Source organism: Uloborus diversus, chromosome 7 (genome assembly GCF_026930045.1).
Source record: "Uloborus diversus isolate 005 chromosome 7, Udiv.v.3.1, whole genome shotgun sequence".
NCBI classification, from domain to species: domain Eukaryota; kingdom Metazoa; phylum Arthropoda; class Arachnida; order Araneae; family Uloboridae; genus Uloborus; species Uloborus diversus.
This window is the reverse complement of record NC_072737.1, coordinates 167,786,361-167,814,243: the sequence shown is the minus strand read 5'-3', so window position 1 is coordinate 167,814,243 and position 27,883 is coordinate 167,786,361. Positions and strand designations below refer to the sequence as shown.

At 32.2% G+C, this 27,883-nt stretch overlaps 1 protein-coding gene across 1 annotated transcript; it reads right to left on the bottom strand.

Moving 5' to 3' along the window:
- Positions 1 to 26: 26 nt before the first annotated feature.
- On the bottom strand, positions 27 to 27,402 carry LOC129226076 (cyclin-D1-binding protein 1 homolog). Its single transcript, XM_054860663.1, has 9 exons — positions 27,263 to 27,402; positions 25,445 to 25,504; positions 23,216 to 23,377; positions 18,807 to 18,894; positions 15,188 to 15,255; positions 14,117 to 14,193; positions 5,330 to 5,647; positions 1,054 to 1,100; positions 27 to 202 (listed from the first exon to the last, which is right to left on the bottom strand). Exons 1-9 carry the CDS (start codon positions 27,357 to 27,359, stop codon positions 97 to 99), a joined length of 1,023 nt encoding a protein of 340 aa, XP_054716638.1. The 5' UTR covers positions 27,360 to 27,402; the 3' UTR covers positions 27 to 96.
- Positions 27,403 to 27,883: the final 481 nt, after the last annotated feature.

Genomic DNA, 27,883 nt, shown 5'->3' with positions numbered 1-27,883 from the left:
AAAAAGCAAAATTAAGAATCCATGTAACAAAGTAATAAATTATGATTTATTTCATGATGGCGCTCTGTACACATGTAACAAACTGTACAAATTTAATCAATCCGCTAGTATCAAGTCATTTATTCGAACCCAATTGTGATCCACAGCTTTTTCCAAAAGTTCCACCCATGACCTGTCATCTTCAGAGCAGAAATGACAAATTCTGAAACATCACTATGTATCAAGTAACAAATATGTTTTGCATTATACATATATATTAATGACATATTCAGACAAAAAGAATGATGTTTAAATCTGATCTTTTTTCCTTTAAGATGTGGGCATATAGAAGATGTCTTTCCATGTATAATCTTTTATAATTTGCATTAAAAAAGGAATTCACAGAAGAAAAAAAATGTAAACCTTGACGCAAGAAAGGGACAGCTCTACTTTTTTACAATTTTGTGTTTTACATTGAAATATATAAGGAAAATACTATCTTTCATTCTGCCCAAGAACGAGAGAGATCTCCAACAAATATTTCAAAAGATATTTTTTAAAAGGAGCTGCTATAACAAGCTAGGTTTCAGGAGAAAGTGAAGAAAAGAACTACCAATTTTGTATTATTTTGAAACTAAAGAGTTTTCTACCATAAGATGCACATTTTTTTTTTTTTTTCTTGTGCAAACCAAATATTTGAATGACTATTAAAAATACAACATTTTTTGGATTATTATATGCATTTGAAGCAGGAACGGAGCAGCTTCAATACATAATAATTAGTTATCAATAGGTGACATATTTTATTCAGTTGTCACTGTATTTAGTTTTGTAGAGGTAAATTCTAACACAATAATTAACGTTAAAGACAATCTTGGTAAATGAATTTTTTTTTAATCTGAGTTTTAAAATGGTTTTTATACCTAAGTTTCTTATTTTCAATATATATTATACAAGCCAAATGATACAGAAAGGATTTAAATCTTTGATTCCAACTAAGTTTTTTTTTTTTTTTTTTTAAGGTTGAAAATATGGTAGGTAGTTCAATCAAATATACTAAATTTCTCAACTTACCCAACTCGATTGAGTAGTTCTTTAAAGTTATTTCTGACCAAAGCAGCCTGTGAAAGAAAAAATAGTTTGAATGTATTTTCAAGCATAAAAAATGATGGACTGAATTTGAAATCTGTACTAAAAGATATTAAAGCAAATGCTTGTCCGGTTTTGATACTTAGTAATCTAAAGATACATTAACATGTTATTTACTTGTATTAAAATTCATTTTATAAAAGGACATTTTTTAACCCATTAATGCCTGACATTTTTTTTTTCAAAGATATTTTGTTTACAGGTTGCAAATAGTGTTTAATAGACAGGAAAAATAATTAAAAAAATCTAATGCAAAAAATAAATGTTTTATTAAAACCAGAAAAATCGTCCCTAAAAAGGGACGCTAGGCATCAGAGGGTACATGCTTTTTCAATGACAAATAATTTTTTGCCGACGATTTAATGCTTGGAAAAAAAACATTTTATAAGATAAAATAAGAACAGAAATTAACATAAATCGTAAATTGAGTTTAAAGGACAATTAAATATTAGTTTCATTTAGTATAAAGTCAACAAAGCATTTGTCGTGTAAACCTACATTGCATTTGCTGCATTTCCTATAGACTTTTTTGCCGCAATAAGCACATCTTACTTGAGTTTTATTTACAACAACATAATGACTTTCTCCATCATATCTAACTAAATCCGGTACCCATGAGTTTAATTTCCCTGGTTTACCAACAGGTCTTCCAGGTTTAAAATTACGATCTGCATTATTATTTTTTAAAGTACGCCAAACATATTTCTCTTCGGAATTGCAGCAGCTGCAATGGGTTTACATTTGATGAAGGACAGTCTCTATGCAACTGCCATGCATTCTGCACAGCAGCTTCTAAACCAAAAATGAATAGAGGTCACCACCATTTTTTAGATTGGATAGAACAACGGTATTTATTTTGATCCATGCGATCTGTCCCCCCCCCCCCCCCCCATGCAACGATTGTACTGAGCAACCATATTTGGTTGATCTATTTCAATTATTTTCTTTTCGCTATTTGACCATCGCTTGGCCTCTACTATAGGGTAAACACCATAAACATTCAACGCAATAGTTACGACGTTGTTTTCATTCCACCTAACTAGCATGACATTTTGTTTTGCATCAAACATGTATTCATGTAGTTATTGAAAATTATTGATGTCAAAAAATAACTCAGGTTTCAAAGAAGTTAATTTTTGAAACAGTTAGCTTTTCAAATTTACCTAAGTATTTTTCGAAATTGCAAAAAAAAAATTATTACTGAAATATCTTTAAAAAAGGTAGTTTTATTATTAATTAGTCTTTTTAATTTTTAAAACTTATTGCCTATTTTTTATTCTAAAAACATTTAATAACTCCTTTTGAGGCCAATTATGAATTCTAAGCAAGAAACTAGCAACGATTCAACAATGCAGCCTTTACTGCCTAACGTCCCTTTTTAGGGACGCTCTTAAATTGCTATAAAATCCATAACATTTTTAAAATCTTCAAAAATGCAAGAAAAGGTAAACTGAAATATTGATCAAAGTAACATATGTATCAAATACAAATTGATTTACTCGTTAAAAATTTTGAAAACTTACTTTTTTGTTCTTGACATTGTGAACAATGAAATTCTTCACGAAGATCATAACAAAATGGTTACAGAACACACTTTATAACGATTATGTTCTGCCATCTGTTAGTAACGAATTGAAACAATACTAAAGTAATAAATGAACACAATTATTGAGTTTAAATGTTTACTTTTGGGAAATTGAGACACAATTTTTGGACCGTCCCTAAAAAGGGACGCTAGGCATTAATGGGTTAAGGTATGCAACACCATTGATATTATGTTAAAGCTCAGGTAGGCATGGAACACTCAACATTAAAATGGGTCATTGAATCTTTTTCCTTAAGCAGCTTATTTGTAGTTTAAAAAATATTTTTCAGGCCTAACCTCTGCCAGAATTTTATTCTAATAATCATTCTTGGTTCTCTAAACTATACATTGTTCAAAAATAAATTGATAAATTGAACCTTTTTTTTTTTTTTGCAACTGAATTATTACTGAAAATCTTTCTATGGTATAAAAAAACTTCTTGCTCATTTGAAAATAATAAATACTAAATAACATAAGATGTTCTCAAAATTATAATCTTGTCACTTATTCTATGATATCTTTATAAGCTTTGACTAATGTGATAAACCTACTGCAGAAAAGAAAAAGTGATTGAACTTTATTTATTCAATATTTTTAAAAGCAACGTTAAGCATTAACAATTTTTAAAAAATGCACTTGTTAGAAAAAAAATTGATGATTAAATTATTTTGCATTAATCAACTAAACTTCAAATTAATTTCAATTGCATACAATTGTAACAACTTTCTTGATTAATTTCCAAAGATTATTTGAATCCAGATTGAGTTTAGTGGCAATAAACTTACTTTACATTACAGAATGCGTAACTCAACTTTATGCAGCAACAGTTTGCATGACTTTCTAGCATGAAACAATTCTAACAGCTGAAATCAGCTAATGATTTTTTTTTTTTTTTCCAATTTTTACTTTCTTCTATATCTAATATATAGAAGAAAGTATTGGATTCGTGCAAATTTTCGAATTTTGACGGAGTCGAACGTTTTGAGGTGTGCTGAGTCCATTTCGACTATTTTTGGAAAATGTATGTGTGTATGTGTGTGTGTCACGTCTGTGTGTGACCAGTTTTTTGTGGCTGCTCTACAGTAAAAACTACCGCATGAAATCGAACGAAATTTGGTACACATATGTGCCCCTATGTGAACTTGTGCCCATTGGTTTTTGGCGCGAATTCCTCCAAGGGGGGTGGAGCAATGGGACGTTTTTGAGTTACGCGTGCTTGCTATTCCTCAGAAGGTAACTGGAGGAATCAAACAAAATTTGGTTCATATGTTGCCATTAACAGGAACAGGTGCTGATTTAATTCCGGTGTCAATAACTCAAATGGGGGTTGAGCTATAGAACGTTTTTTGTCGTCAATTGTGACTGCTGTATCTCAAGAAATAATGAACAGAATGAAAGAAAAATTTATCGGCAAGTAGCCCTTAGTGGGTATAAGAGCTGATTTTATTTTGGTGTCAACAGCTAAAAAGGGGGGTAGCGCAATCGCCCGTTCTTTTTTTTTCATATTGTGAGTGCCCTATCTCAAGAAGTAATGCTATGTTCTGGTTGAAATTTGGAATATATGTGAATCCATATGTAAACAGGCTTTGGTTCAATTTTGACACCAATCGCTTCGAGAGGTGTTGATTTTTTTTTTTTTTTTTTTTTGTGAATAAAAATAGTTTTATTAATGCGACAATACGAAAGATAAATCATAATAGATTGTCGTCTGCATATTTCTCGTGATTTTAATTGTATGGAAATGATCGGAAATACTATCTCAATGATTTAAAATTTTTAACTGTTGCCATCTTATGTTTGTCAACAAATAAAATATTTGTAATTAATTCAAGCAAGGCTTTTAAAATAACTTTCAATTTTCGCTCTTTGCTTTGCTTTTGCAATAATTCAGACATTGGGATGGTCATCAAGTTTTTGCATGTGTAATTTTGTTTTTGTTGGGAATATTGCTTCCTCGTCAAGCATGGGGAGGGATCAGGAAAAAAGAGAAAAATATAGAAGAAAGTTTAGTGATGGCCACAACATACTAGCTTGAAAGTGCATTATCTGCATTTGGTCAAAAACATAAAGAAAAAAAAACATACCTAGAGTTGTTGAACCAAACTAGACAGTACTTATGAGATAAAAACAAACTAAATATTTGTCACATCTCAGATTGTTTTTAAATTTCTTAAAATAAGTTAAGAATTCAATCTTGAATAAATTGAAATGATATATTTTCCCTTAAGACTTTTATTTTATTGAAGTTATTCACTGTACAATATCCTCTGATATTTCAAATTAAGATTTTAAACCTAACATAACAGAACTTATGAAAATCATATCTGTAACATTACATTATATAATTTTAAACCCAATCCAATAATACCTGTCAACCTGGGACATTTTTGCCAGTTTTAGAAAATGATATTTGGTATTCTGTTTCAAACCAGTTAATAGATGATAATCTGACTTTGCGCAACGAAAACACTACTGCATCTATTGGCTGGTTTTGGAATTTAGTAAACAGCCAAATATTGCTTTCAAAAACCAGAAAAGATGTCCCAGTAGACGGTATATATGAAAATGGTTTTTTTAATGAAATTTAAATTTAGCATTTACGCAGTCAAACTTTACCTGATGTCGAAGTGCTGAGTGATTAACGGGCGGATAAATCGCCAAAATAAAATCATCAATGAGGGTGCTGCTAGGGTTGACAATATAAGCAACTGCATCCAATTCCCTGCTGCACTCATCGTCATCTGCATTGCCTCTTTGGGTTATGGCCTTGAGAGTTTGCTTTAGACAGGCTCTGGCAGCCTTGACCATACCGTAGCATGGGAGGATGACATTGCGATCGGCGTCTGTCCACGACCTGACGGGAGGGATTCGAAGGCCATTGCGTGGAGTGATGAAAGAGAGGTCTATGACTGGTTCATCTTCACTTTCCATTGCCTGGAAGTTAATTCAAATGAAAACAAATTTGAATGAAACGTTAATGCTGCACATGATAAATCAGTTTAAATGGAGTGTTCAACAAGAGTACACAATTGCGAGGTCTAAACAAAAGACAATAATTCTGACTACAAGTTTTATCGTTTGATAAAGTAAATGTACAAAAAGGAAAATTTTTGCTAAGTACTTGAACTAAAAGTAACTTTTTTTTTCACTCAGAAAACAATTTCAATGTTTGGAAGTTAAAAAAACCCACTAAGCTAACATATTAGTTGAATTTAAAAAAAAAGGGGGGGAGGGGAATGACTATTGGATTTTTTTAAAATGTGTATATACAATTGGCAGTACAGTTCACTTGTAAAAAGTAATTGGTGATATTTCTTTTCACAACATCTTCAAATTTCATGACAGAACTATGGCTTGCAATGAGAGCTGTTGGCATACATACTGAAGACAAATTTATATTTTCACTAGCAGTACCTGCACAGCGATGCCCGTGCTAAAAATTTAATGGAAGTCCGTTGAATAAAAAAAATTGACGCTCCCTCCCCCTCTTATGTGAAATAATCATTTTTCTTTGTATAAAATGCATATACACCTTTTCAAAAAAAAAAAAAAGTTTATTTGGAATTTAAAACTTTTCGTCAAATCATTAAATTAGATTTACAGCTGCTTTAAAACTCTATTCAGCGAGTGAAGGGGTTTTTACTGCAATTTCAAATATTTCACCAAATAAACAAAAAAAAAAAAATAATATCTTTCATATGTAAAAATAATTCCGCAACTCTATTGTTTATCGCAAAACTTGCCCAGCAACCACACTATCATAATCAATCCGTCTAATGAAAAAAAAAACATCCAGTGGAACATTCAAAAATCGTCGTCAGAAAAAAAAGAAGAAAATGTCGCACATTTCACTTGGATAAAAACAAATCAAAAGTTTCTTTTCTTTCAAAACAAATAGCCAAAACAATGAATTACATTTACGGTTGCTTTAAAACAATAATCCTAGACTGAACTGCTCAGCGTCTAACGTGCCAAGCCACCATGCTACCGGAACCCAGCCCTTTTGCGAGTGAAGCGGATGTTTTTTCTTTGGCAATAATAAATGTTTCGCCAAACAAACAAAACGGTATAAAATCACATCAACAGTAGCTTTCAAATCTTTATATGTTAAGAGCTGCATTGCCCGGTCTACCTTGAGAATAAAAATTGTGTCAAGTGACATATATTCAACAATCAGGCTTAAATAAAAGAAAAAAAAAAACACCATGCAAAATTACCCTTCCAAACAATGACGACATATATTAAAATACTTTTAAGAAATTAAAATGCGAAAGATGGATTTTAAAAGCGTAACCATGGAAACATGAAATAAAATAAGTTTGAGAAATTAAATGCAAAATAAGGAAATAAACAATGGATTCAAAAAGCGTAACAGCGGAAATGCGAAAATAAAATGGTTGACAACTTGAATCAAAATCACATATTTTGAAATTGATTTAAAAACGCTTGTAACTTTTTTTCCTTTGAAGATAGAAGCTGATTTTTTCGACCATAGGTCGAGAGATATTTGGAGTACAAAATGTCGCTTTTTTCCAATGGTGTCAAAAAGAAAACTGTGGGACAATTTTTTCACTTTTTATTGATAGATTTAGTGAAGAAAGTAGTGCCTAAATTTCAGCTAAGCCTAAAAAAGTTCGAGCTAAAAATGCAAATTACTCCCGCCGTAATTAAGTTAAAGCATTGAAACAAATTGTTCAGAACGCGGAAAATTCTACTCTTTTTAACAATATATAATATTAATATGTGCAAGTATTTTTTTCACCTCTTTAATAGCCAATAATAGGCAATTTACGTGAAAGTTGGGCCTAAATTGGAATAAAAAAAGAATTATTGATCGGATTTTTTTTCCAATTATAGCCTATGTTACTCAGTAAGAAAACACCTTTCATATAGTGAAGGATTTTTTCAAATAGGTGCAGTGGCTCCGGAGATTACCTCGAACATATAAACACACAAAAATCCGCCCTCTCTCTTTATAATATTAGTATAGATAAAGAATTTTTTTAAGTATATATTAACCCCTAGTTCAATTATTGTTTTGATGGCACGTGTTAAAGCAGGAAGAAAACAAATGCAGAATTCTAACTTAATAAAGATGGTCGAAGAAGTCAGGGGTCTGTCCAGGATTTTTCACAGGGTCCGTTTTTTGTGAAAAATCAAATAATTTTGTGAAAAATGAATTAATTTTGTGAAAAATCAAAAAATTTCGCAAAAAAAAAAAAATGTTAAAACAAAATTTTAGAATTTAGAGATGGCACAAACTGCGTCAATTAAAGTTAGTTGAGTGTTTTCCTCTTCTGTGACGAGAAAATCATTCTGGATTTTTTTTCCTGATATTTGGCGGGGGGGGGGGGGGGGGGGCATCGCTCTTTTAAGTATCAATATTTATCTACCATTCTGCATTATGTTAAATTATACTAGATATATTTCTGTACAGTATTTAAAATAATTGTAACAAAAATATAAATAAGTAAAACAAAATTCAGAATAGGGTTCAACTTTTTGACTCAAGACACTCTTAAAAAGCACAGAATTTCGTTTAAAACTTATAAATTCCGTGATTTTAACAAAAATAAGAAGATATTTCAATTGTTTACCTCTTAACAAAGCGTAATAATCATCAAAAATTCGAAAAATCGGATTCCTACAGCGGATGCAAAGAGATCGTAATTCTCAAAGTGAAGGCATCAAAAGTATAAAAACGGCTTGTAAAAGAAATATTTTTGATAAAATTATTTTAAAATTGCATTTTAGAGTCCTATGATAACATATCATTAATATCTGTGGACACAGTTGACCAAAAATAATAATAATAATAATAAACCATCTATTCAGCATTTTAATTTTTGACTCATAACAGAAAATGGAATTTTGCTTTAAAAACTTGAAATGAGAGTTCTAACAGAAATAAAGAGACTTTTCACTTATTTGAATCCTAATAAAGCGAAGTTAGCTTGAAAAAAGAACAAAATATGATTCTCATATCGGATGTTAAAAGATTGCATTTTTCAAAATGTAGACATCTAAAGGAAAAAAAAACGGTAATTAAAAGAGTTAATTTAAAGTTCATCATCCTTGTTAGCATCGAAAAATCAAAACCCATATAATTTTCTCCCAAAATAACAATTAAACATCGCACCCGCACCGTAAAAACGCAAATATTGACAAGCCAACAAAATGATGAGAATATTTTTTAATCAAGTCATTATAAAGGTTCAACGCCAGACGCTAAGTGGTGATAGTTTTGAAGTTGGTAACCCTATCTGAAGCGATCATATTTTTTTCCTCACCCTGACTATCTCTTTGCAGTTCTAAGTTCATTTCACAGATATATATTATTATTGTTTATTAAATCATGAGCGGAGAAAAGTGCTTACCAATGCCTTTTCAAAAAAGTTTACAACACCGCTGCTAATTAGCTGTGATAAAACAAACAACCATTATACAGTCGAACCTCCATATATCGGACTTCCACATATCGAAATTTTCTATATATCGAAATCCAAGCAAATTTCCATGTTCATTACATAGAAAAATTGTTTCTATATATCGAAAAAATCTCTATATATCGAAATTTTTTTCCGAGACATTCATAGATTTTTTTTCCACTTAAGACTTTGTCTCATGAAAAATGATGGTTATGGGAGAAAATTATGTTCACTTAAGGTTGCAACGAAACTCATAAGGAATCTGGGGTGGAGGGTGTGTAAATAGGTCGTTGTTTCCTTCTGGAGTTCTAGAATTCCCTCAAGTTTATTTCAAATCTTAGTTATAACCAGTAACATTGTAAAATCGGTTTCAAGCTCTCCCTTTTGTCTGCTGATTATCATTCCTAGTCTTTTTAACTGCAGTAAAAATCATTCAAGTTAAGTAGATTGTGTTTTTACTTTTTGCTCAATTACATTGTGTAAACGAAAATCACCTAATGTAGCGGATCAAGTTGAATTGAAGAAGAATGAAGATGTATGAAGGCGCAAAAATGTAATCCCTGTTATTTTTTTAATTATTAACTTTTATTTAATCCGATGCTCGTATCAATTTGAAATTGGGTTTCATACACACAAAGTAGCTTTAATTTTAATGCTTTAGGAGATTTTTAGTATAAAAAAGGTTCGTTTCTATATATCGAAATTTCTATATATCGAATTTTTTTCCGACAATTTGCTACTTCGATATATGGAGGTCCGACTGTATTTACTTGTCAGTAGCAATTATTTATCGCTCGCAGAAGCATCGAAAGAGTGCCTTTTTTTTTTTTTTTTTTTCAAAATTAGCCGATTTTGTATAAGCTGATCCTTCTAATTTGACTTAAAAAAAGGTTCCAAAAATTATCAGTTTACACACAGAAATATGCATTATTTTGCTTTCAGATTTGCTCTTTCAATAAACAATTTGTGACAGATCCGATCTTGTTTATCAGAATTTTGTGAAGGGTCCGTTTTGTTTGATCGGGATTTTGTGAAAGGTCCGTTTTGTTTGATCGGGATTTTGTGAAAGGTCCATTTTGTTTGATCGGGATTTTGTGAAAGGTCCATTTTGGTTGATCGGATTTTTGTGAAGGGTCCGTTAACGGACCCAAATATCCTCTGGCCAGACCCCTGGAAGTAAAAGGATTTTGTGTCTGATAATTCAAATTTTCTTTTTTACAGTGTTGGCCAGAGGGTCTACTGCCCCCCCCCCCCAAAAAAAAAATGAAAAACACATAATTCTGCCAATTTTTCACTTTCTAAAAAAATTTAAATTAAAACAGAGCCGGCAAAAAAAATCTTTACATTTACATGAAATACACCGACAGTTCAGTCAATTCCATCCGAAGACTGCAGTTTCGTGCTTTAAAATGTTCACTATTTTAACGTCAAATTTTATTATTATGTTTCTCTTGTACGCTGCCAAATATTCTGAAAGTTTAGTAACGTTTAACGGAAAACCCCTCGTGTAATGAGCTAATCCTTTTAAAAAAATTGTATTTTTGAAAGAAATGCTTATATTTCCATGGGTATAATAGATACTTTCCCGAAAATATAAAAATAAATTCTACATAGTTTGTGCAGTGCTGGTAAAAAAAAATCTTTACATTTGGTTGGCAATAAAAAAACTTTACATAACTTTTTCTTCTTATGATATTACTTGACATGCTCCCTTGTGAATTGGCAGAATACCGAATATTCGGCCACAATCTGCCTGAATATTCGGTATTCGGCCAAATAACTAGGGAACATGCCAAGTAAAATCATAAAAAGTTTGCATGTAAAGGTTTTAACTGCCAACCAAATATAAAGTTTTTTTTTTTTTGCCAGCACTGAATTTTTACAATTTAATTATGTATTTTTTCTACACAACAGAAATTAACATAAAAAATTATAATGTATTTAGAATTTTAATAGCCTTTACAAATATATTGTACTTTACTTTTAGAAATTAACAGAAACAGAGCCGTTGTCTAGTGGTCAGGGAAGTCTGACTACGACAGGAAGGTCCGGGTTCGAATCCCGGCTTGGGCATGGACATATTTTCTCTCTCCTGTCCTTGTCCTTCCTTTGTTTGAATGTGTTGTTATGCAGTGACTGGTTGCCCACCCTATAAACGGGTGCCTATGGCATGTGTGTACTGTAGAAGTCGGACTTCACACCAAATTACGGTACAGTCGGAAAAGTGTAGCAGCGCACCCCAAATTGCCAGCCTAGCTGGCACATGACAACAACAACAGAAACAGAGCGCGGCAGAAAACAGAATGTGAAAACAGCTTTTTTTAATATCTTACAAAAATGTTTAATATTTGTTACTCCAGGGGTAGAAGTGATCGACTTGTCACATATAGGACATTTTCCACAAAAAATATAGGACACATATGAATAGTTTCGCTATGAAAAAAGAAATAATACATACATATTATTTATTTATTCTTATCAATGATTTTGTTTTTAAAAAAACCTTCAAACAAAATTATAACTTACACCTGAAATGACTTTCCTGAAGTTGAAAGAATAATTTTTGAAAAAAGTGTACTTTGTAGACAAAAAAAAAAGTGAAATTTATTGATAATTAACACAGCAACTCACAATTTTTGCAGGGATAGAAGTGTCACAAACATAGCTTATATAAATAAATAAAAACCGTCTTTGTGTTGAGAACTAACAGGAAATAACCAATGCTTTGCAGCACAAACATACAGATATTTTGTTCTATAAAATTCCACAAAAAGAAAAGATTGCAAAAAGACTATTATAACATTCCGATCAGAAAATGCACTGAACACAAAAGTATACCCGCGAAAACAATTCTATTCTATTCAAGAGTCACAACTGACTACTACTGTATTTATGTCGAGGACTGCATACAAAGTGCCTTGCCTCCATTATTTTATATACCGATAGATGGCAGCACCATCACCGGATCGAACAGTTAATGAGAATTTAGAACTAGTCCAAGAGCTAATAGCTACCTGGTACTAGCACCCCCAGAGGTATCGTTTCACTTGGAGGACATTGAGACCACGAGCATATTTAACGTCGCCCAGTCCCCTTTAATGACGACGGTGGGTCTTTGACCAGCGGGGATCGAACCCGAGCCCCTCCGGCCCCCGAGTCCAATGCCCTACCGATCAGGCTACCACGGCCCCCGCGAAAACAAAAACAAAAAAAAAAAAAAAAAAACCACAGTGAAAAACAAAACAAACTGCTGTTGCCAAACGCAAAATTCTAAAACCAACTTCAGAATTCGTTCTCGAAACTCCACCCACTACAGTGACGTCATAAGCTGTAGCCAATGAGAGAAGATGCCTGTTGCAGGATTTAGTGAGTTGTGTTTTTTAATTTGAAATTCGTTTGCACACGTACTTTCGACGAAAAATCCGAAGTCAGATAGTTTATTTACTGTTGTTTTAAAGAAATAAATTGGATAAAAAACAGGAATATAGGAAATATAGGACATTTTCCAAAAATATAGGAAATATAGGACGATTTTCATACTTTTTTTGAAAATATAGGATATATAGGACCACTTTGACCCCTGTTACTCTATGCAAAGAAAAAGAAATATTTGTTAAATCTAAAAGATTATCTCAGTTTAAAAAAATTACAAATGAGGACAGTATCTTAGCTGCCATTCCTTTGCACTCTTTCCCTATTGAAAGTAATGTTTTCTGTTTGAAAGGCAAGCAGTTGAACACAATTTACAAATGCATTTCTTCTTTTTTAACAATACAGTGCTATACACTCTTCAGTAAATGTTTAACACTTGAAAGTAGGTATCTATTCTTCCTCCCCACCCCCTTAGCTGACTCTGCCTGTGGCCCTTTAGAGGATCTTTCCTCACTCAAAAACAATCATGATCTTCATTTGATAGAAAGACTTAACACAAAAAAAAGTGATAATGACTATATTGAAAAACAACTGCGATCGAGTGAAGCCGCAAAAGTTGAAACGCAAAAAGGCGAGAGACAGCTGTAATCTAAAAATGTTAACAACCTAAAATGTTACTGAAAAGTTCTTCCTTCAACTAATCAACAGCCAAATTAGTAGAAGATAATCAACAAAGATAAAATATTTGCCCTGGGTTTCTTTCACATTCCAAGAATTGCACTTTATCTTCCTGCAATCAATCACTATAAGGGGAAAGTAGACAGTCCATTGTGCCCGTCATCACTCTTATCTCAAAACTTGAAATATTATTTGTTGCACCAATGGATGTTCAGCTTTGATGTGATTTGATCAATGACAGCTTTATGTTTTGCAGACGTTTTAATGACAGCTTTATGTTTTGCGGCGGTTTTTAAATTTTTTTTCTTAGTGTCTGATCATTATTTTAGGGATTGCAAATATGATTTTTGACTAGAAGAAATATGTAAAATGTATGAATCCTGATAGGGTTTTTGATTTTGGTGCAAATTACTAGTAGCCAAAAAGGAAAACTGAAGTAAAGAAACAAGCTATTTCTACCAGTAAACTATCAGGTCATAAAGGTAAGAAAAAAGGATGAGCTAAATCCAGTTATGCTAAGGTGGAAATTTTTGAAGAGTAAAGAATTTCAAAACAGATCAACATCTTTGAAGAGAAATTAATAAAAATTTTATTATTTCATATACAACTTTTGTAGACCATTTTAGGAATGCCTTTGTGTATAAAAGAAGTATCAGAAATTAATCAAGTAAAAGAATATCAGAAGTAAAAAAATTTTACTCTTATTCAAGAAATGATGAGCAAAAAAATATAGATACCAAACTGGGTAACTTGGAACTAAACTAAAAGGTAGTGAACAGTTTGTTTTCTTATATTTTAAACAATATTACATTAAAAAAGATTTTTTAAAAAATGCAACATTAAATATTCAAAAGAAATTTAGCACATTTATTTCTTTAAGAAAATAATAAGAAACCTTTTACCAAGCATGTATAAAAAATGTTACCTCCATCAGTTCGTTGCATGCATCTTCAACCAAAGCAAGCTCTTGTCTGCATAATGTACAAACAGCAACTTTGTTGTCTGTAAATAAAGATAAAAAATTAAATCATTTGACATTGATAATCCACTGAATTTTTTTTAAAAACTGGATCCCATTATAACTATGTTGTTTACCTTAGTGCAATTTAGTTAAAATATGGGTGCCACTTTTCTGCAATGAAGATGGAATTCCTTCTTTAAAAAAAAAAGCTGTAGACTGATTTTCTCCTTCAATATACTTTTTCTTTTTGAAGAAAAAAGGTGCTATATTGTCCGGAAAAAAAAAATTCAGTTTTTTATTTTCTTAAGAGTGGCACCCATGATTAAAAACAGATGATAATGGAAAAATGGCACAAACAGCAATAAAACTCAAACATGTATTTCAATGTTAAAAGTCTTTTAACAGCTGCAATCGCAATGCTATGTATAATGTTTTTAAGTCTTTGTTTCTACAAAAAAAAATTGTTTAAGGGCATGCACATGATTTTCAGAAAGAAAAAAAAAATAGAAAGGAGGGTGAAAAAAACCCTTCAAGGAACAGATTCCCCCCCCCCCCCTTGAAGCAATTTTGACCACCTACCACTCCCTCTCTATGTTTTATCTATTCTCAATTGACATATCACAGTAGGAAATTTCATTACAAAAAGTAGAGCTGGCTTTCTTATTGTACTTTGGCAACAGGTTAAATATTTATTTCAGTTCTCGCTCAACAATAGGCTAAAATAAGTATTAATCATTTGGGATATAACCATCTAATGTTTAAATTAATAAATTAACAAAAACGTTTTCGATTCGATCCATCACACTTCGAAATCATGCTTGCCACAATTTAATTACACACAAAAAATTTGATCAAAATCGGTCCAGCCGTTTAAAGCCTTATGGTGACAAACGTCCGCACAGAAGATTTTTATATATTAAGATTTATAAACACAAGCAACAACTTATTTATAAAAAAAAAACATTCTTACAGTGTCACGTAAAATTTAACATAGTATCAGCATCTTTGTGTTTATCTATTAACGTAAAATATTACCTTGAGGGAGATTTTCAACGCTTTCACAATCTTCCCATACAGATCCAACATTCCTCAATGTAAATATACTGAAATTATAAGTTATATTCAAGTTTTGCAATTCTCATTCTACAAAGTAAATAAAATAAAATATCTATCAGAGCAAAAAACAACATACAAATTTCATACTTTTTAAACACTCCTTTTCAAAATAAACCACACAGTCACACTACAATGCTGTGTACTCTGTACTAAGCGACCGAAAGCTGAACTGGATGCCCCACACAAAAAAAAACCTTCTAACCAAAGTATCAAAAAGTTTGGTCATCAGCAGGAGTGTAGTCAAGGTTCTATCCAGGGTTTTTCACTGAGTCCTAGTTTTGTAATTTTTTTAAAACATTTTGCAGAATATCAAATAATTTAGTGAAATTTCAAAATTTAAACATATAATAATACAGCATGGAACTTTTAAACTAGTAACTACAGAATCAGCACAAATCCGGATTTCGGAATTTCAAATCCCTAAAACATGATCTAACTTATAAGTTACTGAAAGATAATTGGTTTGCATTGTCCACATGTACTCTTTACAATTTTTAACAAGACATTGACATTTAATAATTAAACTTTTATCAGGGTTTTTTTGAACAATCACATCACGATTTTAAGTTTTTACTATTTTTCACATCAATGCTGTAGAAAGTTAGGTATTGCTTATTATTTACAAGGAGGTTTTATTTAGCATCACCATAAAGCAACTAAAGAATGATTATTAAAGAATTTATGTACATTATACCTAGTGATGTAAAATACCCAGGTATTTATTTTTAGGGGTAAATACCCAAAATGGGTATTTACCCAGGTATTTAATCCAAAAATTTATATTCAACTAGCTTTTACCCGTGGCTTCGCTCACGTTGATGTAGTTTTTTTCAATTGATTCAAATTAAAATATTAACACAGGGATAGGTCAAATAGTTAGCGAAAAATGGTTTCTCTCCAGTTTCGCCGACATTTAAAATGGCCTCCCCCCCCTTTAATATATCAAAAGATATGATGAAAACTGAAAATCAAGGGGGGGGGGGGAAATGAAATGTCGACGAAAATGGGAAGATAACCAAAAAATCACACAACATAAATCAGGAAAACGTTCTGGAAAATAATCAGCCAAATCCATGTATTATTTGCTTATTTTGTGCAAAAAATCTTACTTTAAAATTTAACTTGAGAAAAGCCTTCAACAGTCAGACGAAAAGCAAAAATAGTGAACAATACAACAATTGTCGCTATCATAAGGGAGTTGAGATGATACCCTAAATACTATATTGTGTTGAGGAAAGCCTTGGAACATGGAATTAAAAAGCTCATAACTCATTTTTTATTCTACTTAGAAATTCGGAACAGGTGCCATCTTCAGCAGAAAAATCAGAGCTTTCGATGGACATATTATGTTAATATATGCAAGTATTTTTTCATCCTCATATTAGAGAATGTGTACGAAAATTGGGTTTTATCGCCCACCCTAGCTGGGTTTTACCCCCATAACGGGATGAAACCTACCCTATGTGTTATTCTGATGCATAAACTACATTATTGTAAAGTTTCATCAAAATCCATTCAGTAGTTTTGCTTGAAAGAGTAACAAACATCCATACAGACAAACTTCCGCATATATAATAGTAGTAAGATTAAAATACTTTTCTGTTTGTAATCCACTATGTATATATATATATATATATATGTATAACCAACCATATACAAAACAATAAATTTTTGCCAAAAAATTGTATTTTGATCACATATTTAAAGAATTATTGTGTGAAACAACTTAGCAATCTAATATGATATTCACATTAAATGTGTTGGATATGCCTAATCAATGTTGATAGCTAAATTTCAGAAATAAAAAGCCATTCTACAGAAAGTAAAAAGCTTAACTGGTTACAAAAAAAAAAAAGCAAACATCAATTTTTTAAGGCCTTGTCTTTTATAACCCAGTAATATGTCGCTGCATGACATCAAAATGTAACGAAATGATGCTCAATTCATTATCACTATTTAGTTACCTATATCTTTTGCAGAAATATATATATACACACACACATAATATACAGAAACATTTAAAATTCAAAAATAGAAAGAAACAAACCAAAGATGTTCTAAAGAATGGACCTTGCGAACTAAGTGGGTGGTCTACCCCCTAATAACGTATCAGTCCTTAGTTCACTTATTTCATTTTGTTATTTTGACTTTCTCTTTTTATTGTATTTCAAGCATATGTATTGAGTGTGAGAAAAAAATAGACACGTTACAGCTGTTTTACAATATTTTAATTTAAAGAATAAAACAATTTAATACTAAAATAAATGCAGTACAACATAAATGTTAGCATTAAAATACTTGATCAATCTTTTTTTCAATGAAATATGTTTGAAGATGTTCAAAAAATTTTTAAAATTCTAAATGAAAGAAATTGTTGAGGTTTGTTTAAAAATGGTAAAGAACTGATAATGGGAAAGAAAAATTAAAGATAGCTGCACTTGTGCAGCAGGAAGGAATTTTGATACTGTCTCAAAAATTCCTGTGTTACTGATGCAATGACTCCTAAAATTAAATCCCAAAATAGTATTTTAAAAAGAAGAAAATTTGAACTTAAAATATTTCATTCTAAATTCCGACAGTTTTTTTCATAAGATTTCACTAAGCCTTTAATCAAAAAAATTATAATATATAAATTTTTATATTTTTAATCTTTCAATTTACGGTGTATGTTTTAAAAAGAAAATCACTTTGATACCACCTACTTTTTTTTTTTTTTTTTTTGCAAAATGCGCACTTTCTAGGGGATTTACCTTGTCTTCGGGTAAATACCCAAAAAATTATTTACCTTCCCACCCTATCTCACTAATTGCATGTATAAAAAATAGTTAGAATAAAATTTTTTTCAGGGGAGCAAATGCAAATGAGCAAGGCAACAGAAAACATTTTTTTTTTTTTTTTTGCTTATTAATGTGAAAACTGTTTCTATATTTGCCACGTTATCACTTAAACAGCAATAAAATAAATAAAAAACATCATAGTCTTAAAAACTTTTCAGTTTATTCTTCCAAACATCCCTCATGCTTCCTTTTTCTTTTTTTTTTTTTCATTTTGGATATGACTAACCTAGATTGTGATTTTGAAATCCTGAAGTTCATCATTGAATTGCGTATACTTCTCCAATTATGATATTTAAAAGGATTCTTTGGTTTACGATATGTTACTTTCATAATTTCGTCAAGTCTTTCAATAAAAAATACTATAAAATGTGTAATACATATGTATGAATCAGTTTTACTAATTATTTCATATTTAGATTTTTTTAAAAAATTTCCATTCACATTTTGCATTTTTTTTTAAATACCCAATTTTTGGGCATGTACCCAGGCCTTGGGTAAATACCCAAAAAATATTTACCTACCCGCTGGGTATTTACCAGATGCACATCACTAATTATTCCAGAAAAAAATGTATATTCTTTAATCAATAAACAATATTTTAGGAATATTAATTTTATTACAGATTCATGATGAATTTTAAGACACTTACAATAATCATTTTATTAAATTATTTATCTATAGTGTGTTTGAAACTCTCTTACCTTCCATTTTTTGCAGCAACACATAGTTCTTTCATGTTTTGTAGCAAAACCAAAACATATCTGCTCAATTCTTTGTGCAAAATCTGACCTAAAAATTAAAAAAGAAGTGACTCAGATGCTAACTCTCATTTTAAAAGTTAACTACAGCAATGATAAAGCTAATATGGCAGCCTGTGAAGGCTATGCAGATATTGATCACACCATCACGTATACAACCAGGTTAGGTTTGCCCCAACTATACTTACAATTTGAAAACAGGAATTAAACACACCAAAACCTTTCTCGACATTCTGAAATTGATAGTTTACAAATTTAAAATTGAAAAAAAAAAAAAAGAATTTTTTTTTTTTTTTTTTTTTTGTTTTAGATTATTGCAATCAAGGTAAGCATAAGTGCCAGATTTCTGAAATGTTCAACCGGGACACCAGAGTGCCCCCCCCCCTCCAACATCACACCCCTTCTGGTTTTTGGTAGTTCCTTCTCAATGCTATGAATAAATGGTTATTAATTATGAGCCTTAACCAGGGGTAGTAACAAATAACACAATAAGATAACATTTAACTTCTTACACATAAATATTTATCAGTAACTTTACTAAAAAGACACACTTGGAATGAGAAATAAAAGTTTGAACAATATTTACGTGTACTTTGCATTCGCTAGGACCTTTTTTAGATCATCTTTTTTGGTTCAAATCTCTTTGGTAAAAATCATGACACGTTAATTCGATAGTATTTGAAACCTAAGTTTCAAATGATGAGTAATTGTCCAAAATAATCTTTCGTGGTTAATTATCTTTAGACTTTTATGGGAATCTGTTATCAAATTTATCTTCTACCGGGACATAAAATCAACCAGACGGGACACCAGAATTTCGGCTGAAAATTAGGATTGTCCCACTCAAACTGGGACGTCTAGAAAGCCTAAGTAAACAGTAACAACTTTTACTTGGAATCATGAAGGGTGCAAAATTTGTAAGAGCTCATTTCCCAGTAAAAATTCAGTCACACATGCATTTAGAGAAGCAACAGTGAATTGAAGAAACAAAAGAAGTTCTTTGATTATTCTGAATGGTAAGAATTTTTTGAATGAATTGTAAATTTCAAATTAGTTTACTCATTATGTACAAATATTATACTTGTTCTGGTTAAAAGTTGGTCACACTTATATAACACATAAGTATTTTGTAACAAATTTAAACAGACTTGAATTAATTTGTTTAACAAAGTATGTTCCCTGACCAATGAATTTCCTTGCAGTTTTGAATCTAGGTGCTTCTTCTCAAGAACAAGCATAAAAGTCTTCATTTATGCAGAATAAATTAAGTTCTATGTGTACAGAATAATAAAACAAAATATTGAATTAATATAAATAGATCTTTATAAACCAAACTTTTTTGCTGCAGTACATTAATATAGAATCAGAAATGTTGCAGAATTAAGGCTAAATCATACACCTGTTAGCAGTTAATATTTCATTTAATGCAAAATTAAAAGAGCTTTTTTCAAAAACCTATTTTCCAAATCTATACACCACTTCTTTTAAAGCATTTTTTTCTATAGATCATTTTGTATTTAATTCATTGTTGTATTTGTGGGTGGGTTGGAGGCGTGATCAAAAACTAATTGAATTGAACCAACAGCGGATGTAAGCAACTAACAATGCATAATCTTCTCTTCTCCCTCACTTTTTCTCTGTGAGGGCTGCTGTCACTGAGATTGTTAAAATGAAAACAATTTTTACTGAGTATTATCGTAATTCATAAAAGAGTATTTTGCTATTTTTTTTCTGAGATTTTTGTAAAATGCAGAATTTTCTATCTATTTTACAAAAATTCCTTCGGGAGAGAAACCGCCGTACCCCCTAAAATTAGGGATATTCCATACCCTACTTAAAAGGAACACCATTTTCCATCATGTACCATGTGTGATAGAAATTCTATCATCCTCCTTCTCGCGCGATATATGAAAAGGAGAGCCCTATCAATGGCAGATCTGGACACATACTGCTGTTCTGAGGTTGGTTTTGGTATTGCAAATGCTGAAACTGGGGTCGGTGGTTCTCCCAACTATATGAATTCCATACCCTGTTGTTTCTAGAATTGAAACCATTTCCTCTATTGCGTTCAAAGGTTCTGTAATTTTGACAAAATCAATTCCCCTATATTCCTTTGAGTTTTACAATCTATAAAATTTTGAAATTGATAACACTGAGAAACATAATGTCCACGTTTACCACAGATTAAACCTACTACCTGTTGTGTGTTATTAGCACTGTTGTTCTGTCTGTAAAAAATTGGTCTTGGATTTCGAAACCTTGGATAAAATTTGTCAGGGTAGCTTTTTGATTCTGTACTCTGTAAGTTATGAGTTTCATTATGCTGGGCAGGTTGCAGAGAATCCTGACATTGAGAAGTTGATGGTGCAGAGCTAACCTGTGCCACAGTGTTGGCACTAGATCCAATTTGTTTTTGCAAAAGGGCAACCTGTTGTGTGAGAGACAGACTCAATGTGTTTTGATTGTGACGAATTAAAAGAAAAGGCAGAGGATTGCAAGAACAAGTCTTGAAGTTCCTGCGCACGGCTTACAGCTTCAGTGAATTTGCTTTACTTTCCCTTTAATAATTTATATCTGATGTCAGGTGATACTACTATGGTAAGAGAGAACAATTTACTTTTTCTGAAAATGACTTCGCAGTCGACCATTTTTCGTCGAACCTATCTAAGTGAATTGCGGCTGGTAGAGAAAACCCTACAGTTAAAACATTACTAAAATATCACAGAAAATCCATGTCACACCATGTGTATAATGCATAGTGGGGGGGGGGGAGAGAGACAGAGAGAGATTTTAAAAAAATGGCCTTTTTTGCTACTGGCAGAAAAGTTTTCTGGACTACAACAGAGACCCAAAACCTGAAATTGCTTAGGGCCACGTTAAGTCAAAATCCAGTCTTGATTACAAACTAATATTGTTCAAAAAAGAAAAAAAATTCCTGCTCCCCCCCCCAGGAACTCAGTCTTAAATCCGCCTATGGCCCCCAGGGCACTGTTCACATGTACACAGACGGAAGTAAACTTGATGATGATGGTACTGGCAGTGGCATTATACATTCATTTTCGGGATCTTGAAATTAAGATCCAGAGAAGAAATCCAGACTTTTGCTCAGTTTTCCAAAGTGAGCTTATAGCAATTTTGAAAGGTCTGAACACCCTCGTTACTCCCACTATTGAATGATATCTGGATCTTTACAGACAGCAGAAGTGCTATCCAGCACTTCGCCGACTGGCATAATGTAAGGGATGACACTGCTGGGAAGATTCTCAAGATCCTTAAACATCTCTCCCCCTTTCACGAGATTCACTTTCAATGGATCTCGTCCCATGTCGATGTTGCTGGTAACAAAATTGCTGACGCTTTAGCAAGAGCTGGTGCGACCATTGTTCCTGTTGCCTCTCTCACTTTCATGGAGTCTTTCTCTAAACAAAAGGCAATGAACATGGCCGCTTGGAAAACCAAGCCGGTGCATGATTGGTATCAAAGCAAGCAGCCCTGGTGGCTCTCTTACACGGGACTACTGCAGACAGGACCAAACTGCTCTCACCCGCCTCTTCAGTGGACATTTATCAACAATGACTTTAGTCAGTGGAATAAAACAGTTCGAACTTTGCGCTAAGTGTTCATCTGCACAGGCCTCTCCTGACCACATTTTATTCTGTTTGGGGGCTCCCCAGACGGGACCTGTTTGGCAACCCTTTACTGGTCTTGGACTTCCTCAGAGTGAATGGATTCAAGGACCTGATCTAGCTCTGTGGATCTCAGGGATGAGAAACAACAACATGATTAATGTTCATTAATACTTAACTAATTATTTAATTTCTTAATAGAGCTTTTTAGGATGTTTTATCTAGTAAGTCAAGGGTACCCTATCCCCCACCCCCAAGAGCAAAGGCCTCTAAATATTGCAAAGACCCTCCCCCCATAAAAAAGAAAAAAATCCCTTTAAACAAACCCTCCTAAAAATTTCAATGATGCAGTCTGTGTCATGCCCCCCCCCCTCAGGTGGGCATCCTCAGGTAAGTGGTTTATTTCAATAAAACTTTCCATGTTATTTAATGACTTTTCTTTGGCACATTATTTTACTTTCTAATGGCCTTAATTTTAACTTTCATGGATTACTTTTTTTTTCAATGGAACTTTTGGTCCTGTTGAGTGGCTTGTTTAACATAGAAGTTCATTAAAAGAACAAAATAAAGTACAGCATTGCCAAATAAGTAGTTTCCATGTAACAATAGTAGCGACAATGAATAAAATTAAAAATAACTGTCAAGATTAAAATGTGCCAAGTAGAACCTGTAATGGAAAAGCACCACTCTCTGTTTCGAATTCAAAACAACCTTAGATATTATTACCTTTACTTTTGGGAAGAGAATTCAACACATTCACTAAAGCCAAACATGTTCTTTCCACAGTGTCAACTATATTCTTGGACTCTTGAAGTGAAGGCAATGGATCCTTCTCGAACATTAAACAAAATTTTGTAGCTTCATGCGAAACAAGTTTCACAGCTCCCTCTAAACACATAAATTGAAAAGAAATCAGTTATATATAATGGCAACAAAAGTATACAAAATATCATTGCAAAAAAAGAAAAAAGTGTATCAATTTCAATGTAAAAATAAGGACTTATTTTAGGAAAAGTCATTTTAAGCAGTCATTGTAAAGTTTTCAGATTTCACTTCCTTTTTTTTTTTTTACAATCTCATATGCAATATTGGACAGATTCAATGAAGGTGGAGGGCAGTGGTGGCTTGTGTGTAAATTTATATGGCGATTCAAATTAAATTTGAAACTTAAATATGCAGTTAAAATGTCAGGGGCAAATCCAGGATTTTTTTCACACTGCCTATTTTTGTGAAAGTACTGTGTATCAATAATCTATTTTTGTAAATGTTTTTTCATTAGCATTGTATTTGGGATCTTTCAAAGGCACATTCTACTTTTTGTTAAGAAAATTAGAGCAATATAAATGGTAGTTAGAAAGGTTCAAATGTTGTTTACCATTATTTCTAACTTTTTTTTTGAGGGGGGGAGGGGGCTAAGAGGTAGGGAAATTACCATTTTATCTCAGCTAAATAGGCTTTGTACTGTGTACAATTCAGGAAATTTTCATCCCCCAAAACGATGCTACGTTGCGTAAATGCAATTTCGCAAAAAAAAATATTTAAAAAAAAAAAAAAAAGAGTTTAATACTATGAAAAAGCTGTTACCTAAGCGATTGTTCATTAAAATCATCTTAGCATTTCATTTTATGAGTAAACTGTTTCAAACAGAAAAACAAGTTTTCTATTTTAGAATAAAGATTTTTGCAAAATTTTCAATTTTTTAATATTGTTTCTAGAATGTGCCGATTTTCAAAGATAGTTTTGTGAAGCTGCTGATTTTATAATTTTATTTTTGTGAAAGTACCGATTTTAAAATAAGATTTTTGTGAAGGTACCGAAAAACGGTAGTAAAATCAGCCTGTATTGGGCCCTGAATGTAACAAATTGCTTTTATAATTTAATTAATTTTTTTTTTCCTTCTTTCTTTCGCTCTCTTTTTTAAAACAAATTAATTAATAATATTTTTATTGAATTGAAGAATGTCATGCTCTTTTGAATTGAGAGAATGGTTAGAGAGAATATCTTTGCTTTGCTCATAGTGTTTCTTAAAAATAGAGCCTTAATGATTTCCATGCATGAAAATTACAACATTGAGAAAGGAGGCAACATATGCCTCCTAAAAAACCCATGAGCTGAATATATAAAGGTTTCAATAAAACCTTTACAGGGTTCGTACTCAATTTCAGAAATAAAATGAATGAGTTTTGGAGGAGTTTTGAAGGAGTAAAATGAGATTTTGAAGGAATACTAATGGGCTGCCCTTAAATGATGTCGCCCTTTTTTCAATATATTTGTCCCCCTTCTCCCTGGAATGAAAACAATAATCATAAAACTTGAAAAAATAGCCAAGCATCATTTATAAGCATGTTTTACTTTACTTATGAAATATCTAAGTCATCTAAGAACATTTTCACCTTCAACTTTTATGACTTCTATGATAAATTCGTAAATAAAATCTTTATGAAAAAATAAATATACGAAATTACTACAGTGAAATCGTCCTTATGACGAAGTTAAGCTGTCGATCGAAGTATTTTAAGTTACCGTCATAGAGGAAGATTGCAGCCTTGAACTAAAAAAGAAGGAGTTTTGAAGGAGTTAAAACCAAAATGGAGAAGTTTGAAGGGCCCTTCAAAAAAATTTCCTAAATGAAGGAATATTGGAGGAATTTTGAAGGAGCGTACGAACCCTGCTTCAAAAACAAAATATAAAAATTTTTTCTTCCTCAGGAGAACAAGGAAGTTGCAATTAAGAAGAAAAAAAACAGAGAAACTATGCACGAAATTCCAAAAAATGTGCAGATAGTCGCTTAATACAACAAGTATAGCGATTTTTTGGAGTTGGGATCTGAAATCAAGAAAGATCATGGTCCCAAGTGTTCCCAATGCAAGGTCCCATCCTGTAATAAAAACTTAAAATTCTACCATTCAAAAGACATTACTGAGGATAGTTTAGGTACATTAAAAGGAAACTTACTAAAATTAGTCCAGAAAGTATCCCTATTATAATCAGGATTTTCATTGCTGACCGGATTCACTGAAATAAAAAAATCATTAGGACTGTTGGCCAGAAAAATACTAAACAGAAAGAAAGAAAGGCAACTTAGTTGAACCCAACAAACCACCTGTTCTGCAAGAGGATTTTCACGTGAAACTGTTAGAAACATGGAGTGATCAATTACAGAACATCAAAACTCGAAAGTTTCAAAACAATGCACACAAAATGTAATCCTTGACGGCTAAAACTTTTTTTGCAATTTGAATCACAAAACCAGATATGTAACTCTTGAAAACAAGTTGATATTATAAAAAAAAAAATTGACCTTGAAATAAAAACACAAAAAAAATTCATTGAATGAAAAAAAAAAAACAAGTTTTTTTTTTTTTTTCTTTTTTTATGCCCTGCCAGGCTTACTACTCTTTTCCACATAACTAAAAACTTGTTTCAAACTCTCACAAGCATTAAAAATGCTTTCAATCACTTACATTTTGAGACACCACTAACTACCTTTTTTTTATCTCGATAAGTAACTAGTATGTTGTGGCCATCGCGAAACTTTCTTCTATATTTTTCTTTTTTTTTCTGATCCCTCCTCATGCTTGACGAGGAAGCAATATTCCCAACAAAAACAAAATTACACATGCAAAAACTTGACGATCATCCCAATATTTAAATTATTGCAAAAGCAAAGCAAAGAGCGAAAATTGAAAGTTGTTTTAAAAGCCTTGCTTGAATTAATTAAATATTTTATTTGTTAACAAACATAAGACAGCAACAGTTAAAAATTTTAAATCATTGAGATAATATTTCCGATCATTTCCATACAATTAAAATCACGAGAAATATGCAGAGGACAATCTATTACGATTTATATTTCTTATTATTGCATTAATAAAGCTATTTTTATTCGCAAGAAAAAAAATCAACACTTCTTGGAGCGATTGGCATCAAAATTGAACCAAAGCCTGTTTACATATGGATTCACATTTATTCCAAATTTCATCCATAACGTAGCATTACTTCTTGAGATAGGGCACTCACAATGGAAAAAGAGAACGTTCGATTGCGCCACCCCCCTTTCAGCTGTTGACACCAAAATAAAATCAGCTCTTATACCCACTAAGGGCTACTTGGCGAAAAAATTTTGTTTGATTCCGTTCGTTATTTCTTGAGATACAGCAGTCACAATTGACGACAAAAAACGTTCTATAACTCAACCCCCGTTTAAGCTATTGACACTAAAATTGAATCAACACCTGCTCCTGTTAGGGGCAACATATGGACCAAATTTTGTTTGATTCCGCCAGTTACTTCCTGAGGAATAGCAAGCAAGCGTAACTCAAAAAACGTCCCATTGCTCCATCCCCCTTGGAGAAATTCGCGCCAAAAACCAATGGGCACAAGTTCACATAGCGATACATACTATGTGTACTAAATTTCGTTCGATTTCATGCGGTAGTTTTTGCTACAGAGCGGCCACAAAAAACTGGTCACACACAGACGTGACACACACACGGACACATACACACACACACACACAGACAGACATTTTCCAAAAATAGTCGAAATGGACTCAGCACACCTCAAAACGTTCAAATCCGTCAAAATTCGAAAATTTGCACGAATCCAATACTTTCTTCTATATATTAGATATAGGAGAAAGTAAAAATAAAACAGCAAAATTGCAATTATAAGCACGATGAAGTAATGCAACTCTATTGAAAAGAACATGCATTGCTAAAATTTATACAACACAAATACAGTGAGTAGAATATTAAAGAAAATTTTCATTACTCGACACTCGTTCACATGCTAGGAGTAAACTGTCCTCCAATCCTGATAATACATTTTTAATTTCAGTAGTAATGACTCGATCACTGCTACTCGCCATTGTTTTGATTGTTGAAGATGGAAGATTGAAGCGGCAGTGTCTATTGAGCCTTCTCACTGGTTTCATACCCTTACTGTGAGCTAGTGCAAACTCCTCCTACTAGTGAGTATACTAAATGCCTACCACTTTGCCTCAAAAAGAGTTCCTCCGTCACTGGATGACTTCACCAGCAGATAGCCAATCAGGGAAACGCACTTCGCGAAAGCTCTAGGATGTGGATATATGCGAGGTGCATATCGACCGATCCCAAGCGGTAATTCTGTAATCCACGCTAAGGCTTGGTTTCTTCCATGCTCGATAGATGGCGCCACTACTTTTTCATGACTTTTTTTGCTTTCTTTTTAAAAATGTTTTGTGTCTTTTGAAGTTTTAACTAGTGATGTTCCGGATATCCGTATCCGTATCCGCGGATATCCGAGGGAAATAAAGATCTGTATCCGTATCCGTATCCGCTACTTTTTTGACGGATCTGAAACGGATCTTTTCTATTCTAATAATTCTTAAATATTTGAATAAAAGACTCT

Excerpts from the sequence above, each read along its gene's own strand:
- LOC129226076 (XM_054860663.1), bottom strand. The coding sequence starts at position 27,359 with ATGGCGAGTAGCAGTGATCGAGTCATTACTACTGAAATTAAAAATGTA. Across the intron at positions 25,505-27,262 it reads AGCATGTGAACGAGTGTCGA|TGAATCCGGTCAGCAATGAA; the intron begins GTAATGAAAATT and ends TTTTTATTTCAG. Across the intron at positions 14,194-15,187 it reads CGTTGAAAATCTCCCTCAAG|ACAACAAAGTTGCTGTTTGT; the intron begins GTAATATTTTAC and ends CTTTATTTACAG.